Genomic DNA, 13,505 nt, shown 5'->3' with positions numbered 1-13,505 from the left:
TCTAACCACTGAGCCAAACCGGCTAGGGTGCTAATGTGTTTTAGAGGGACATCTTATCTAGTTCCAAGGAAACAATTAATTAATTAATTAACTAATTAATATAATTTTCCCCAAGGAAACTTTAAATACTGTTGTAGCTGGTCCACCCCAGTTTTTTACTTTGGTTTTGTTTTCCACTCTGTATTATGAATGCTAATTTTATGTTTTTCAGTTTCTCTCTTCCCTCTTTTTGATACTGAACTTTTCTAATATGTGCATTGCTTAAAGTTCCCAAGACTTGATGTTGACAAATGTTTTGGTTAGGTTTTGCCTGATGTCTTCTAACACTTGTTCTGTAACAGATCCTTGGATGACCCACGATATGTTAACAGTTGTTAATTTTATGCCTTTGGCATCGTGTAACAGGAACCTCTAGTTTTAGGCTTTGGCTTTTTTTTTTTGGAGTGTTATATGGCTTACTTTAGTTTTTATTTATTGGGATAGAATGCTATTGCTAGTATTTGGAAAGAATGGTAGGCACGCTGAAGGATTAGTATTATGATGTCTACTGAGTGTTTTCAGGGGAAAATTGATTAGAATTTTCAAGGAAATGATAGGCAAATTCCAGTATACTAAACATTTTCTCACTAGGTAATCTTTCATTCTACTTTATGGGGGGAAAAATGTATCAGGTAGGAACTTTTCAGCTGTGTTCTTAACCTCTCTGTTATAAATTTCTATATTCTTCCTTCATCTGAGAAGGGAGCTTAAGATACTTGTGCTTTGAACTCCATTTCCTCCTACTTTCTCAAGGGTTGAGTTAACTTTTATTACTGTACTCTACAGTGTTTTTTAACCCTCTCTCTAATGGTTCTTTTCCATTTATAATTGAAGTACCATTTTCTAAAAATAAGAACATCCTGGATTCTGTTGTTCTATTTCTGTCTTATTCATTCAAACCAAGATTCATGAGATGTCTCCACTTAATTATGCTATTATAGTCTAACTTCTGCTTCTTTACTCTTGAAATTGTTGCTAATAAGATTATAGGTGACCCCCTACTTGCCAGATCCACTGATTTCTTCTATGTTTTGCTTTTCTGTTACATTTAACATAGTCCTATCTTTTAACTTAGTTGATATCAGTTTCCCCTAACCCTGACTTGGCCCTAACCCTATTTTGTTTTTTTACCTTCTTTTCCCTGCTGTTTTTTAGGTTTTTTCCTCATAGGTTTTTGTTCTTTTTATTATTTAATACGAATCTACTGTTGTATTTCATTCATGCCCACAGTTTTGTTTTTATTTTATTTTAAAAGAGTTTTTAATTGATTTTTTTAGAGAGGAAGGGAGAGGGAGAGAGTAACATAGATGTGATCCAAACACCAATCAGCTGCCTCCTGCATGCTCCTGCCTGGGGCATGTGCCCTGATCAGGGATCAGATCCTCCACTGTTTGGTGCACAGGACAACACCCAACCAACTGAGCCACACAGGCCAGTGCCATGCCCACAGTTTTATTTATTTATTTATTTATTTATTTATTTATTTATTTTATTTTTTTAAATATACCTTTATTGATTTCAGAAAGAGGAAAGGAGAGGGAGAGAGATAGAAACATCAATGATGAGAGGATCATTGATCAAGTCCCCAACCGGGCATGTGCCCTGACCGGGAATCGAACCCTGACCGCCTGGATCATAGGTCAATGCTCAACTGCTGAGCCACGCCCGGCCTGGCTATTTTTTTTATTTTTTAAATATATCTTTATTGATTTCAGAGAGAGGAAGGGAGAGAGAGAGAGATAGAAACATCAATGATGAGAGAACCATTGATCGGCTGCAGCCCGCAACCCGGGCATGTGCCCTGACCGGAAATCGAACCCTGATCGCCTGGATCCTAGGTCGACGCTCAACCGCTGAGCCACGCCCGGCTGGGCCATGCCCACAGTTTTAAACTCAATCTGTCTATAGGGTGATAATTCCCAAACCTAGATAAGCTTAATTTCTTAAGTCTATGTCCCAGGCAATTCAAATTTAACCCATGTAAAGCTAAATTAATCACCTCATTTTTTATGTTGTCTCCCCCAAAGCAAGTAAACAAGAACTCTGCTATTTTTTAATATTCTCTTACTCAGTTTTATCTGCTCTGTCCCGAAGGCAGAAAACTTAGAAACCTTTCACATTCCCACATCTAGTTGGTTACCAAGTCTGTCTTCTAAATACCTCTTAACTCTTTACTTTTCCATCCCAGTTGCATTAGTTCAGATGTTTAGCATTGTATCTTCTGATTTCCTTATTTTCAGTGTCACCTTCCTATTTTATTCATTTTCTAACTGCTAAAAGTGTTATTTTCTTGTCTTAGTTTTTTCACACTATTGATCTTTCCAAAATATGCATCTGGCTAGACCAAAAATCCTTTGTTTCCCTAGTGCCTACAAGACAAATTCCAGTTTCTTTAAATGATATACAAGGTTCTTTATAATTTGCCCTCTTTTTATCTTTTTAGTCTGATTTTTTACTATACTCTAGATTATATTCACCCATACCTCATTATTTGCAGTCTCTGAACAAGTCGTATTCTTTCTAGGTCTTTTCTGCCTTTCTTAAGTTAGACATAGCTGCTCTCTCCTGATATTTTCTCTACCCATCTCTATAATAGTATTTACTACATTGTATTATAATTATTGTTGACTCTGCCCATAGACTTTAGCTAGTTGAGGTAAGGATTTTATAATTCATTTGGTGCCCCATCATTCAGTGCCTGGTACAGAGTAGGTGTTCAGTAAGATAATTGTGAATGAATGAATGCATAGAATTAAAAGAATTATTTTTTTCACTAATTTTCTAATGATTTGACTAGGTGACAGAGCACGTAGATCTCCACGAAAACTCCCTACTTCATTAAAAAAAGGAGAAAGGAAATGGGCTCCTCCAAAATTTCTGCCTCACAAATATGATGTGAAACTACAAAATGAAGATAAGGTTAGTTGGCACTTTTTATTAGTCCTTTTACATGTAGTAGATGCTATTTAAGAAAATATCATAGGGCTGGTTTTCTCAGAGAAAATGTGGTAAAGAAAAATGTAAATGAATGTGTTTCTTCAAGTTCTGAGTGGTTTTCTAGTCCTCTAGTCTTAGTAATTATGACTTTAAGTCAAATTGTATTTTCTTTCCTCGGAAATTACATTGTTTTTTCCTTTTAATATGGCTTATTAGGGTTAAGAGTAATTTGCATTTGAGCTTCAAACTCAGTTTGAAAAATAAGAATCTATTTCCAGCAGTTATAGACTTCCTGGGGTAATAGCTCTTCCCAGATAAAAGTAGAGCAGTTTGTAATGTAATTAAATTCAGAAACTTAAGTCAACAATAATCAGTGCTTTTATAAGGATTCTGTGGAACTAACAACCTAAAACAGTAAATACCCTTAAAGTAACTTAGTACTGTGCTTTACTCATTCTAAGATGTTCATCTTTTATATTTTTAATGTGCTTAGAATCAGTATATATGTTAAAATCAGTTGGCATGAATTTTTTTTTTAGTGGTGCATAAAATGTCTTTCATTAATAGCATCTTAGAGTCTATGAAATATGACATATATTACTTTCAGGTACTCATATTACCTGTATGTAAAATGTTAGAAGCGAGATGGGAGGCTGGGTTTGGAAGTCATCTGCACATTTTTCTTCATCCTTAACTGTTTTATAGAAGAAACAGCTAAGACCTGAGAAGTTTAATAATTCTGTCAAAGTTCCTAATTTAGTAAATGAGATTGGGAAGGATTATAACCCAGGTCTTTTGCTGCTTTAGAGCCCCCCCCCCCATATCAGAATATTGACAATTCTTACTCTATTTCGTGGTGAGTGATTTGAAAACATACCTGGATTGTTAGGATTTCTTCATATTTTAAAATTAGATATTGAATACAATTTTTCACTAAGTTTCTTCCCTCCCATTCAGCAAGGTAGCTAGTTAAAACATTGCTAGGGAGTCTCGACCACTTTCCTAATTATCATTAATACTCTTATTGTTGAATGTAAATTGTTTTGTTCACATGTAGTAAATACTGTTCATAGAAAGATAGAAAGTACAAATAAAAAATACATATCTAATCCCATACTCAGAGATGATAATTGATGATTATAGTTGTGATTTATGGTGGTTAGCTTTTAAGTGACTTTTAAAAGTGGGAATATTTTGTACATACTATTTTGTGGCTTGCTTTTTTCATTTTCTCTCTGATAACTATCTGTAATGTCATAACATTTTTTTCCAAAACAATATTATCAGGTTGTGGTGTATATGATAGTTATCAGGGAAGTTTATTTAAAAAGTAGTAGCTCAAGCCCGGCCGGCGTGGCTCAGAAGTTGAGCATCGACCTGGGATCAAGGAGGTTGAGGTTTGATTCCTGGTCAGGGCACTTGCCCAGGTTGTGGGCTCAATCCCCAGCAGGGAGTGTGCAGGTGGCATCCAATCGATGATTTTCTCATCATTGATGTTTCTCTCTCTCTCCCCGTCTCCCTTCCTCTCTCTGAAATCAATAAAAATACATTTTTTTAAAAAGTAGTAGCTCAAAAATAAATAAAAGGTAGTAGCTCTTCCTGAAAGCAGCCAGAGGTGACCTCTCAAAATGGCTCACTATTTACTTGACCCAGAAATCCCACAGAATCATGCAAATCAGGAGGTTCAAATCGTGTTCACTTTAAGAAGACTTGTGAGACTGCCCAGGCCATCAAGGGTATGCAAATTCAAAAAGCCACCAACTATCTGAAGGATGTCACTTTATAGAAGCAATATTTGTCATTCCATCACTACAGTGATGGAATTGGTAGGTGTGCCCAGTCCAAACAGTGGGGCTGGACACAGGGTCTGTGGCCCCAAAAGTGCTGAATTTTGCTGCACATGCTTAAAAATGCAGAGAGTAATGCTGAACTTAAGAGTTTGGATGTAGATTCTCTGGTTATTGAGCACATCCAGGTGAACAAAGCTCCTAAGACCTGGTGCAGAACTAATAGAGCTCTTGGGTGGATTAACCCATACATGAGCTCTCCCTGCCACATTGAGATGATCCTTACTGAAAGAGCAGATTGTTTCTAAACCAGAAAAGGAGGTTACACAGAAGCAAAAGATATCCCAGAAGAAACTGAAGCAACAAAAACTTAATGGCCCAGGAGTAAAAAATAAAAAATAAAAGTAAAAGCAGAAAAAAATAAAAATGTGGACTCCCAGGCCTAACTGCCAAAGAGTTTTCTGATTCAGTAAGTTTGAGGTGAGGCCCAAGCCTGTGCATTTTTTTAAAATATGTTTTTATTGGTTTTTAGAGAGAGAGAAACGTGAATCAGTTGCCTCCTGTACACACCCCGATCAGGGATGTACCATACAACCTGGGCATGTTCCCCTACGAGGAATCAACTGGCAACCTCTTGGTGCATGGGATTGTGGTGCTCAGCCAACTGAGCCACACCAGCTAGTGTCAGCTTATGCATTTTAATAGCTCTGTAGATGATTCTAATAAGTTTGTCATGACTGAGAAAAGTGTTTTCCCCAGTGGCTGCATGGTGTCCATTATATGGTTGTATTTTGATTTTAAAAATGAATCCCTTATTGATGTATCTTCATGTAGTGGTCTCCCCCCCCCCCCCCCCCTTTTTTTGCTTTTATAAGCAGTTGATAACTGGTTCATTTATTTCCAATATTTTCATATGAGAATTTTTGGTTCAATGGGTTTACACATTTTTAAGACTTTGATACGTATTGACAAATTGCCTAGGAATTAATTAATTAACTTTCTGTCTCTGGAAATTATTGTTTTTCTCCCACCTAGTTTATAGTTCTATTTTATAGATAGAATTATGTTTTTTCTGGAGAGACCATAAATCTTTGTTCTAATTGGTTAATTGCTCTTTTCACCTCAGTGATGCATTGTTTATGTTTGTTAACCTAGATCATCAGTAATGTACCAGCAGACAGCTTGGTTCGAACAGAACGCCCCCCAAATAAGGAGATACTTCGATACTTTATACGGCATAATGCCTTACGGGCTGGCACTGGTGAAAATGCACCTTGGGTAGTAGAAGATGAATTGGTGAAGAAATATTCCCTACCGAGCAAGTTCAGTGACTTTTTACTTGATCCATATAAGGTAAGGTCACTATTAATTTTTGGACAGCAGGGTAGAACACTATTATATGAGTTTATTTTCCCAGATGGGTCCAATAGGATTAGATTTATAGCAGATTTTGGACTCTAACATCACATAAGGAATTCAAAAATTTTCAGATACATATGTTTTATATAGATTATGATGTGCAGGGTTGGTAGGGAAGAAGTCATGCTGAGCATCTCCCCTAGTTCAATTTATTTTTTACATAATTAAAAAAGTATATACATGCACTTTTTTACCTCAGATCTTTCTTGTAATGAGGTATGGTATAAACACAAAAACATATTTTGCGAATTGAATCCTAAAGATGAAAACTGATTTTGTACATGAGAAAAGATGATCAAATATACTGGCAGCTTTAAAAAAGACTTGGAATGAATATTACTTTGTATGACAGGTTTGTAGCATTTCTGTCTTGAGAACATGTTTTTTTCTTTATCTCATTTGATCTCCAGAACATTGTTATAAAGCTGTATGGTATGTATAAATATATTAATCTTATTTTCCAGATGGGAAAACAGACTAATCTAATTAGAGGGAATAGAAAGTGAATGGCAAAAGCCAAGACAATGGCCTTTGATTTCTGATTGTCTTCTCTATCTCAGGGTTTCTCCAGTAAGATTTTAATGTAGTTTGTGAGAGTTTTTTATGTAAGTTGTGAGAGTATTTATGCTTCGTATGTTAGTAAATTTATTTATTTGCATACTGATGTTTTCATCTTGGTCTCTGGGCCAGAAGGGGAAGGAGAGAGCTGCTGGTCCATTGAGACTAAGTTTGAGTTCCAGGATTTGTTCCCCCACCTCTTGTTTTTTTAATTGTGAAAAACTAAGGATATCTTGAGTCATAAAACCAAATTATTTCGATTATCTTACGTTGACTTTGCTGACAAAAGTATATTGAGACGTAATTTTATTTCTTTAAACACTGATGAAGACCTCTAACCATAGTTTAGCATTTGGCATGTTTTCTTACTCTAGACCAACATGATTAAGCATTATCTTTCATTATGCTCTTTAAATTTTTATTATTTGTGTAAAAAGAAGGATTTAGGAATTAATTGGCTTTTTCTAGATGAGGACTAAATTGTCCATGGAACTATAGTAAACTTAAATTTTTTTCCTTAATATTTTTTCCTTTTATTTTATTTTTGGTATTTTTATTTACTGGGGAAAAATTTTAATTCATTGTCATTTCATTGCTGTAAATTTTGAAACTAATATGGCTTTTAGTAGTTATAACATGAGATTACTATTTATACTGTATGAGAATCCTGTATAAAATTATCTCGCCCTTGTTGATGTGTCTCAGTGGTTAGAGCATCAGCCTGTGGACCAGGTGGGCGTGGGTTTGATTCCTTTCAGGGGCACATATGGTACCTGGGTTGCAGGTTCATTCCCTGGCCCTCATCAGGGCTCGTGTGGGAGGCAAGCAATCAATGTCTTTTTCACACATCAATGTTTCTCTCTCTCTCTCTCCTCCCTCCTTCCCCCCCTTCCACTCGCTATAAAAAATCAATAGAAAAAATATCCTTCGGTGAGAATTAACAAATAAATAAATGAATAAAGAATCTCTAAATGGGCTTTAGACTCTTGGATCATTTTAGTCCTTCAATATTTTCCTCTTCTTTATTTCATAGCTGTCTTTTATGTATTTTAGTTTAGCAATTAAAGCATGTGAATACATGAAAGACTGAGTATGAGTTTAAAGGTCTTTGGGGTTTTCTAGAATGAAAAAGCTTGATCCATACTTTTTATAGGAGCCAGAGACTAGAATTCTAGGAACTTGTATCTTGGAAAGCAATTTCTGAAGAAATTGGCTACTCTCAAAGTTTTCTAATGAGGTCTTGAAAAATGAGGTCTAGCCAATATTGAAATTTGGCTATAATTCATATCGAGACTAGGAAGTGCAAGCTTGTGTAGGCTAAACTGTTATAAGAATGTAGTGATTTAGCCCTGACTTGGTAATGCAGTTGTCTAGAGCATCATCCCGATATGCCAAGGTTGTAGATTTAGTCCTCTCAGTCAGGGCACATGTAAGAATCAACCAATGAACGCATAACTAAGCGGAACAACAGATCTATGTTTCTCTCTCTCGCTCACTTTAAACTTAAAAAATTAAAAATAAAAAGGTAATGATTCTATGTAATAAGAGAAATTGAGGCTCGTATAAAATACCAGTCTACAAAATTAAGGGCATATACTATCTTTTTATGTATTTTTCCTATCTTGAACAATAATTTCTTATTCCTCAATATTAACTGTTTGCTATGTCACTGGCTTTTGTCTCTTTAATTTTGCATAAAACTTCTTCCTTCTTTTTGTAAAATTAGTTTTCTTAAAGGCCTTTTGGCATCTCAGCCAGGATAGAACATAGTAAAGACATAGATAAGCAGACCATAAAACAGTGCTTTGGATTCTTTCCTCATCTACAGGAAATTTTAAATAATGCATTGAAAATTAGAGTGATCACACATGATCCACCTATCCTAAAGGCAATAAGTTAAAAAAACATTTTCTCTGTCTTCTTTGGTTTTTTAGAATTTAATCTCTACTAGGCTGCTGAACTGCAACTATTGCTGATTGAGATGAGGCCTGGAGAAGAAGCAAGTTCTGAGTAATTTTTAGGAAAGGAGTGCTGAGAGCTTAGGTGGGAGAGGAAAATTCTTTAAAGGTATAGAATTTTGGAGTGTCATCTGAGTAGGGTCGAGTGTGATGATGAGGATATGTTTGTGTTCTTGTAAACTCTAGAATATAAATTATTTGAGAATAGGAACTACCTTACTCATTTTGTATTCTGTGATGTCTAAAATAGGCATAATGGGTACATGGCTAGTGAATTAATTTCTTTAAAAAATTCTGGTTGTTAAGGAGAAAAGTGCTACTCACAGTTCAGTTTAGGGATAACAATTTTTTGGAGGCCTTATGTCTTGGAGGGATGTTTTACAAGGCAATTGGGTAATACGATAACTGTCATCTAAGATGAAATCAGACATCTGAGTTCATTTCCCTCTTGTAATACATGCTGGTTTAGTGTTTTGTTATTCTATTCATAATGTTTGAACTCTTATTTTGAACTGTTAGATATCTGAGTGAGGGAGCTTTTGGATAGACATAACAAGAAAATTACACTTTTAAAGACATTGGAATCCTGAAATAATTTGGACTAGTTTAATATGGTTCTTGATATATTTTAAAAACATTTTATTTTGAAATAATTTCATATAGAAAAGTAGACAAAATGCTATAATTTTCCTTCATGTAGCTAGTGCTCTTCACATATATACCACATTTGCTTTATTATTTTCTCTCTTTATACACACACACACACACACAAATTATTTTTTTCTGAGATATTTGAGAGTAGGTTATAAGACCCCCTTTTTTTAATCCTCACCTGAGGATTTTTTTCCATTGCTTTTCAGAGAGAATGAAGGGGGTTGAGGGGGAGAGAAACATTGAAACGAGAGAGACACATTGACTGGTTGCCTTCCATATGTGCCCCGACCTGACGGGGGAGGGCAGGGAGTGAACATGCAACCCAGGTATGTGTCCTTGACCAGGAATCAAACCCAAGACCCTTCAAATGTTAGGTTTGACGTTCTAACCACTGAGCAACACCAGCCAGGGCCACAGGATGCCCTTTTACAAAGTAATTCAATATGTGTTTCCTAAAGACCAAGGGTCTTTTCTAATATAAGTCTAGTACAGTTGTGAAAATTAGTAAACTAACAGTAAAACAATGCTATTATTACTTGATCTACAGTTCTTACTCAGATATCTCAGCCCTTACTCATTTATTTCAGTAACATCTCTATAGCCAAAAAAATTTTGTTTTGGTTTCAATAGAATCCATTTACTTGTAATATCTGTAGTTTCCTCTAATCTTGAACAGTCCCTTAGCTTTTCTTTGTCATTTAAAAACCTTGACATTTTTGAAGAACACAAACTAATTCTTATACTCCTCAATTTGGTTTATTTCCTCATGATTAGATTCAGTTTATGAATTTTTGGTAGAAATAGCACAAAAATGATGATGTATTCTTCTCAGTGAGTTATATCATAAGGCACATAATGTAATTTTGTCTCATTACTAGTGATATTAATTATATATTTTAAAAAGATGTTTTTTATCTCTCCTAATAACTGATGTTTCAAGTAAGTATTCATAGCCCTAAGATTTTTTCTTTAAATTTTAGCTCTTGAAGTTAGTTTATGAGGTGGAGACTAGAGCAGAAGCATTTAAAATAAGTTATATTAATTTTCTAAGCACTTAAAATATTTTATAGTAACACATTTCACAAATTTGCTGATAAAGGCATGTAGAGATTGAGACAAGCCCATAATGTGATTGTTGCCTTGAAACTCCTAATATGATTCCTTGGGTGAATGAGAAGCATGAAATAAGAATCAGAATATAGATTTTCTAATTTACCGCCCTTGCTGCCTACTATTAAGTTAAATTTAGCATCTGAATGAGCACTATAAATAAAGTACTTTATTTTTATTTTATTTATCATATGTCCTTTTTTGTTGTAGGGGTTTGTTCCAGATGACAGGGAACAAGTATAGAATTGTATATACCATTTTTCTTACAGCCTCTCACATTGCTGAGACAGAAATATTTTTTCCTATTTAGCAATTAGGAAGGGCCTTTGCCAAAAATTATAGTATTGCAATCCAGATGCCCATTCTTTTCTCCCTTCCTATGTACTACTCTAGTAGATTACTTATGTTGAATGGGGGATAGGGGAGACCCTTAGCACATAAGTGGTTTTATACTTTTTCAGATTCCCCTGAGTCCAGCCATGCCGGCTCCCATTTGGTTGTGACTACCCAGCATGCCCTATGCTGAGATGATCCAGTTACTGAAGGACTGCTCACTCGGGGAACTGGCCTGTTGGGAGGGGGTTGGGTGAGTTAATTTCTTTACTTTTTTTTTTTTTTTTTTAATCCTCATTGGAGGATAAGTTTTTATTGATTATAGAGAGAGGAAGAGGGAGAGAGAGAGAGAAACATTGATGTTGGAGAAAAACATCAATTTGTTATCTTCCGAATGAGCTCTGACCGGGAACTGAACCCTCAACCTTTTGGTGTAAGGGACGACCTCCAACCAACTGAGCCACCTGGCCATTCTTTAATTTTTAAGAGAAAAAAATTATATGGTGTGGCTTGGAAAAACAGATCTTATAAATAAAAATGGGTAGCTGAAACCCTTTCATGGTTTAAGCCATTCCAGCTTTTTTCTTGCATTATTTCTGTATAAAACAATGCTTCTAAGTAGAAGAAATTTAAAGAAACTTATGCTAAATTTGACTTTAAAAAATTGGACTTTTTAAGTAGAAAGAAGTACAACCAGTAAATTAAAGAAGTGGCCCAATTATAAAAGACCCTATTAAAAAATATCTTATTTAAAATAGTAAAAATGAAACAGACTCACATTAGTCCCTGTTTTAGTGATAAATTTCATTTTAGAATGACTTTAAATGTAACCTGCCATCCTTATCATTAGAAAAAGTGGCAGTCTATTTTGTCTGTACTCTGAAGATTTTCCAAGGCTAGCTGAAGAGGATAATTAATTCTCAAGAGGCACATATTTGTCTTTACTTTCTGGCGGGGTAGTGTTTAGTCTTATTCTGACAGCAGTTTTCAACCAGTGTGCCATGGCACACTGCAAGATACACATTGTGTGCTGCAAGAAATTTTACAACATGCAAAACCTGGCCCTGGCTGGGTAGCTCAGTTGGTTCAGAGCATTGATTGTCCCAATATGCCAAGGTTGCGGGTTCGATCCCCGGTCAGGGCACATACAAGAGGCAACCAATGAATGCATAAATGAGTGGAACAACAAATTGATGTGTCTCTCTCACTCCCTTCCTTCCTGCCTCCCTCCCTCCCTCTCTCAAGTCATAATAAAAAATTAAAACAAACCAAAAAAACATGCAATACCTAGTTCTTTAGTCAGGGGCACTGACCTCTTTTCCCTTAGATTTTCAAATAAAAAATGACTACAGCCAACACAATAGCCTTTCAGTGTGAATGAATCTAAATTATACCTATTTTTTTGGTTAAATTGGCAAAAAATATACTTTTTGGTGTGCTGCAAAATTTTAGTAATTAGTCTTTGTGTTCCCTGAAATGAAAAAGGTTGACAGTCATTGCTCTATGATATATAGAATGTTCTTGAAATGTGGTTCTCTTTGGAGTATTGGTGTTATCACTGTCCACGAGGAAAATGGAATCTTGCATTAATTATCTTTGCTTATTCTTTTGAAATTTATTTCTGGGGAATAAGAACTGGGAAATTCTACTTCTGTGAAAAGTATCCCCTGAAGCACTGATAGTGTTTCTTTTTTGTAAACTAGGAAAGTATTCTGTCACTTCATACTGAAGCTGATAATTGAGGAACAACCAATTTTAGTCAGGCAACAAAAACAGCCAGCTAGAGGAACAGTAACCTACAATTGCCTGTAATTCTTAAAAGGCAGATTGGCCTTTAAAGTTATAGAACTTGGCTAGAAGAAGCATTTGTTAAGTATAAGACCACTTATTCATTGCAGCCCATATTTATACCTCTTGTGCTGCCTTGGTTCTGAGTTTGTTTCTCTCATTATATACTTAATGTTTATATCTCATTGGCATTGTAATACAGCTTATTAGATTTTATATCTGCTTGTTTACTCCTAACAAGAACATAGGTGTATTCTTCTATATCATCTCGGGGATTTATTTCACCCTAGCTATTTCCCTGTAGCCTTTTTAAAAGGGCTCATACATAACTCATATTCAGTAGTCTTTAGGTGCTTCCTTGCCTATGGTCTCATTTCACATTAACCTGTCGTACCCACTGACTGTAGACTGCTTCCCCCCCCAATTATTTATTGATTGATTGATTCTAGAGAGAGAGAGAGAGCTATTGTTCCACTCATCTGTGCATTCATTGGTTGTTTCTTTTATGTGCCCTGACTGGGGATCAAACCTGCAACCTTGGTGTATCAGGACACTGCTCTAATTAACTGAGCTGCCCAGCCAGGGCCACATTGGTCTTGTTAAGTTAGTCCCTTCACTCAAAAACCTGAAGTTTTTTTAGAATTTATGTATTCTAGATGTTATTTAGTCTTTCTCCTAATCACTTGAAACAGTATTTTTAAAAAAATTGGCTGTGCCTTTTCATTGCTGGTTATTACTTCATTTAATTTGTGTTTTAGCTGCCAGGTTTTTTTCTTTGTAATTACATTCTTTAAAGCATAGGAATCAAGTATTTTTTGTTTAAGTACACAGAGACATGGTATCATGACAAGTTGACTAGTTCTAACCTATTAACAAATTCTGTATGGTAGAGATAAGGTAGAGGTTTAAAGACACAGGAGAA

General features: G+C 35.3%; 1 protein-coding gene across 1 annotated transcript in view; it reads left to right on the top strand.

Moving 5' to 3' along the window:
* BAZ1B (bromodomain adjacent to zinc finger domain 1B) overlaps positions 1 to 13,505 on the top strand; it is a 76,205-nt gene that overhangs the window by 26,751 nt on the left and 35,949 nt on the right. Inside the window, exons 5-6 of the mRNA XM_016199018.2 lie at positions 2,837 to 2,958; positions 5,919 to 6,116. Coding sequence (XP_016054504.1) covers positions 2,837 to 2,958; positions 5,919 to 6,116 — 320 coding nt within the window. The remainder of the gene's footprint in view (positions 1 to 2,836; positions 2,959 to 5,918; positions 6,117 to 13,505) is intronic.

The sequence above is a fragment of the Miniopterus natalensis genome, chromosome 3 (genome assembly GCF_054644295.1).
Source record: "Miniopterus natalensis isolate mMinNat1 chromosome 3, mMinNat1.hap1, whole genome shotgun sequence".
Classification (NCBI taxonomy): domain Eukaryota; kingdom Metazoa; phylum Chordata; class Mammalia; order Chiroptera; family Miniopteridae; genus Miniopterus; species Miniopterus natalensis.
The sequence above is the reverse complement of the archived record's forward strand: the minus strand, read 5'-3'. Positions and strand labels throughout refer to the sequence as shown.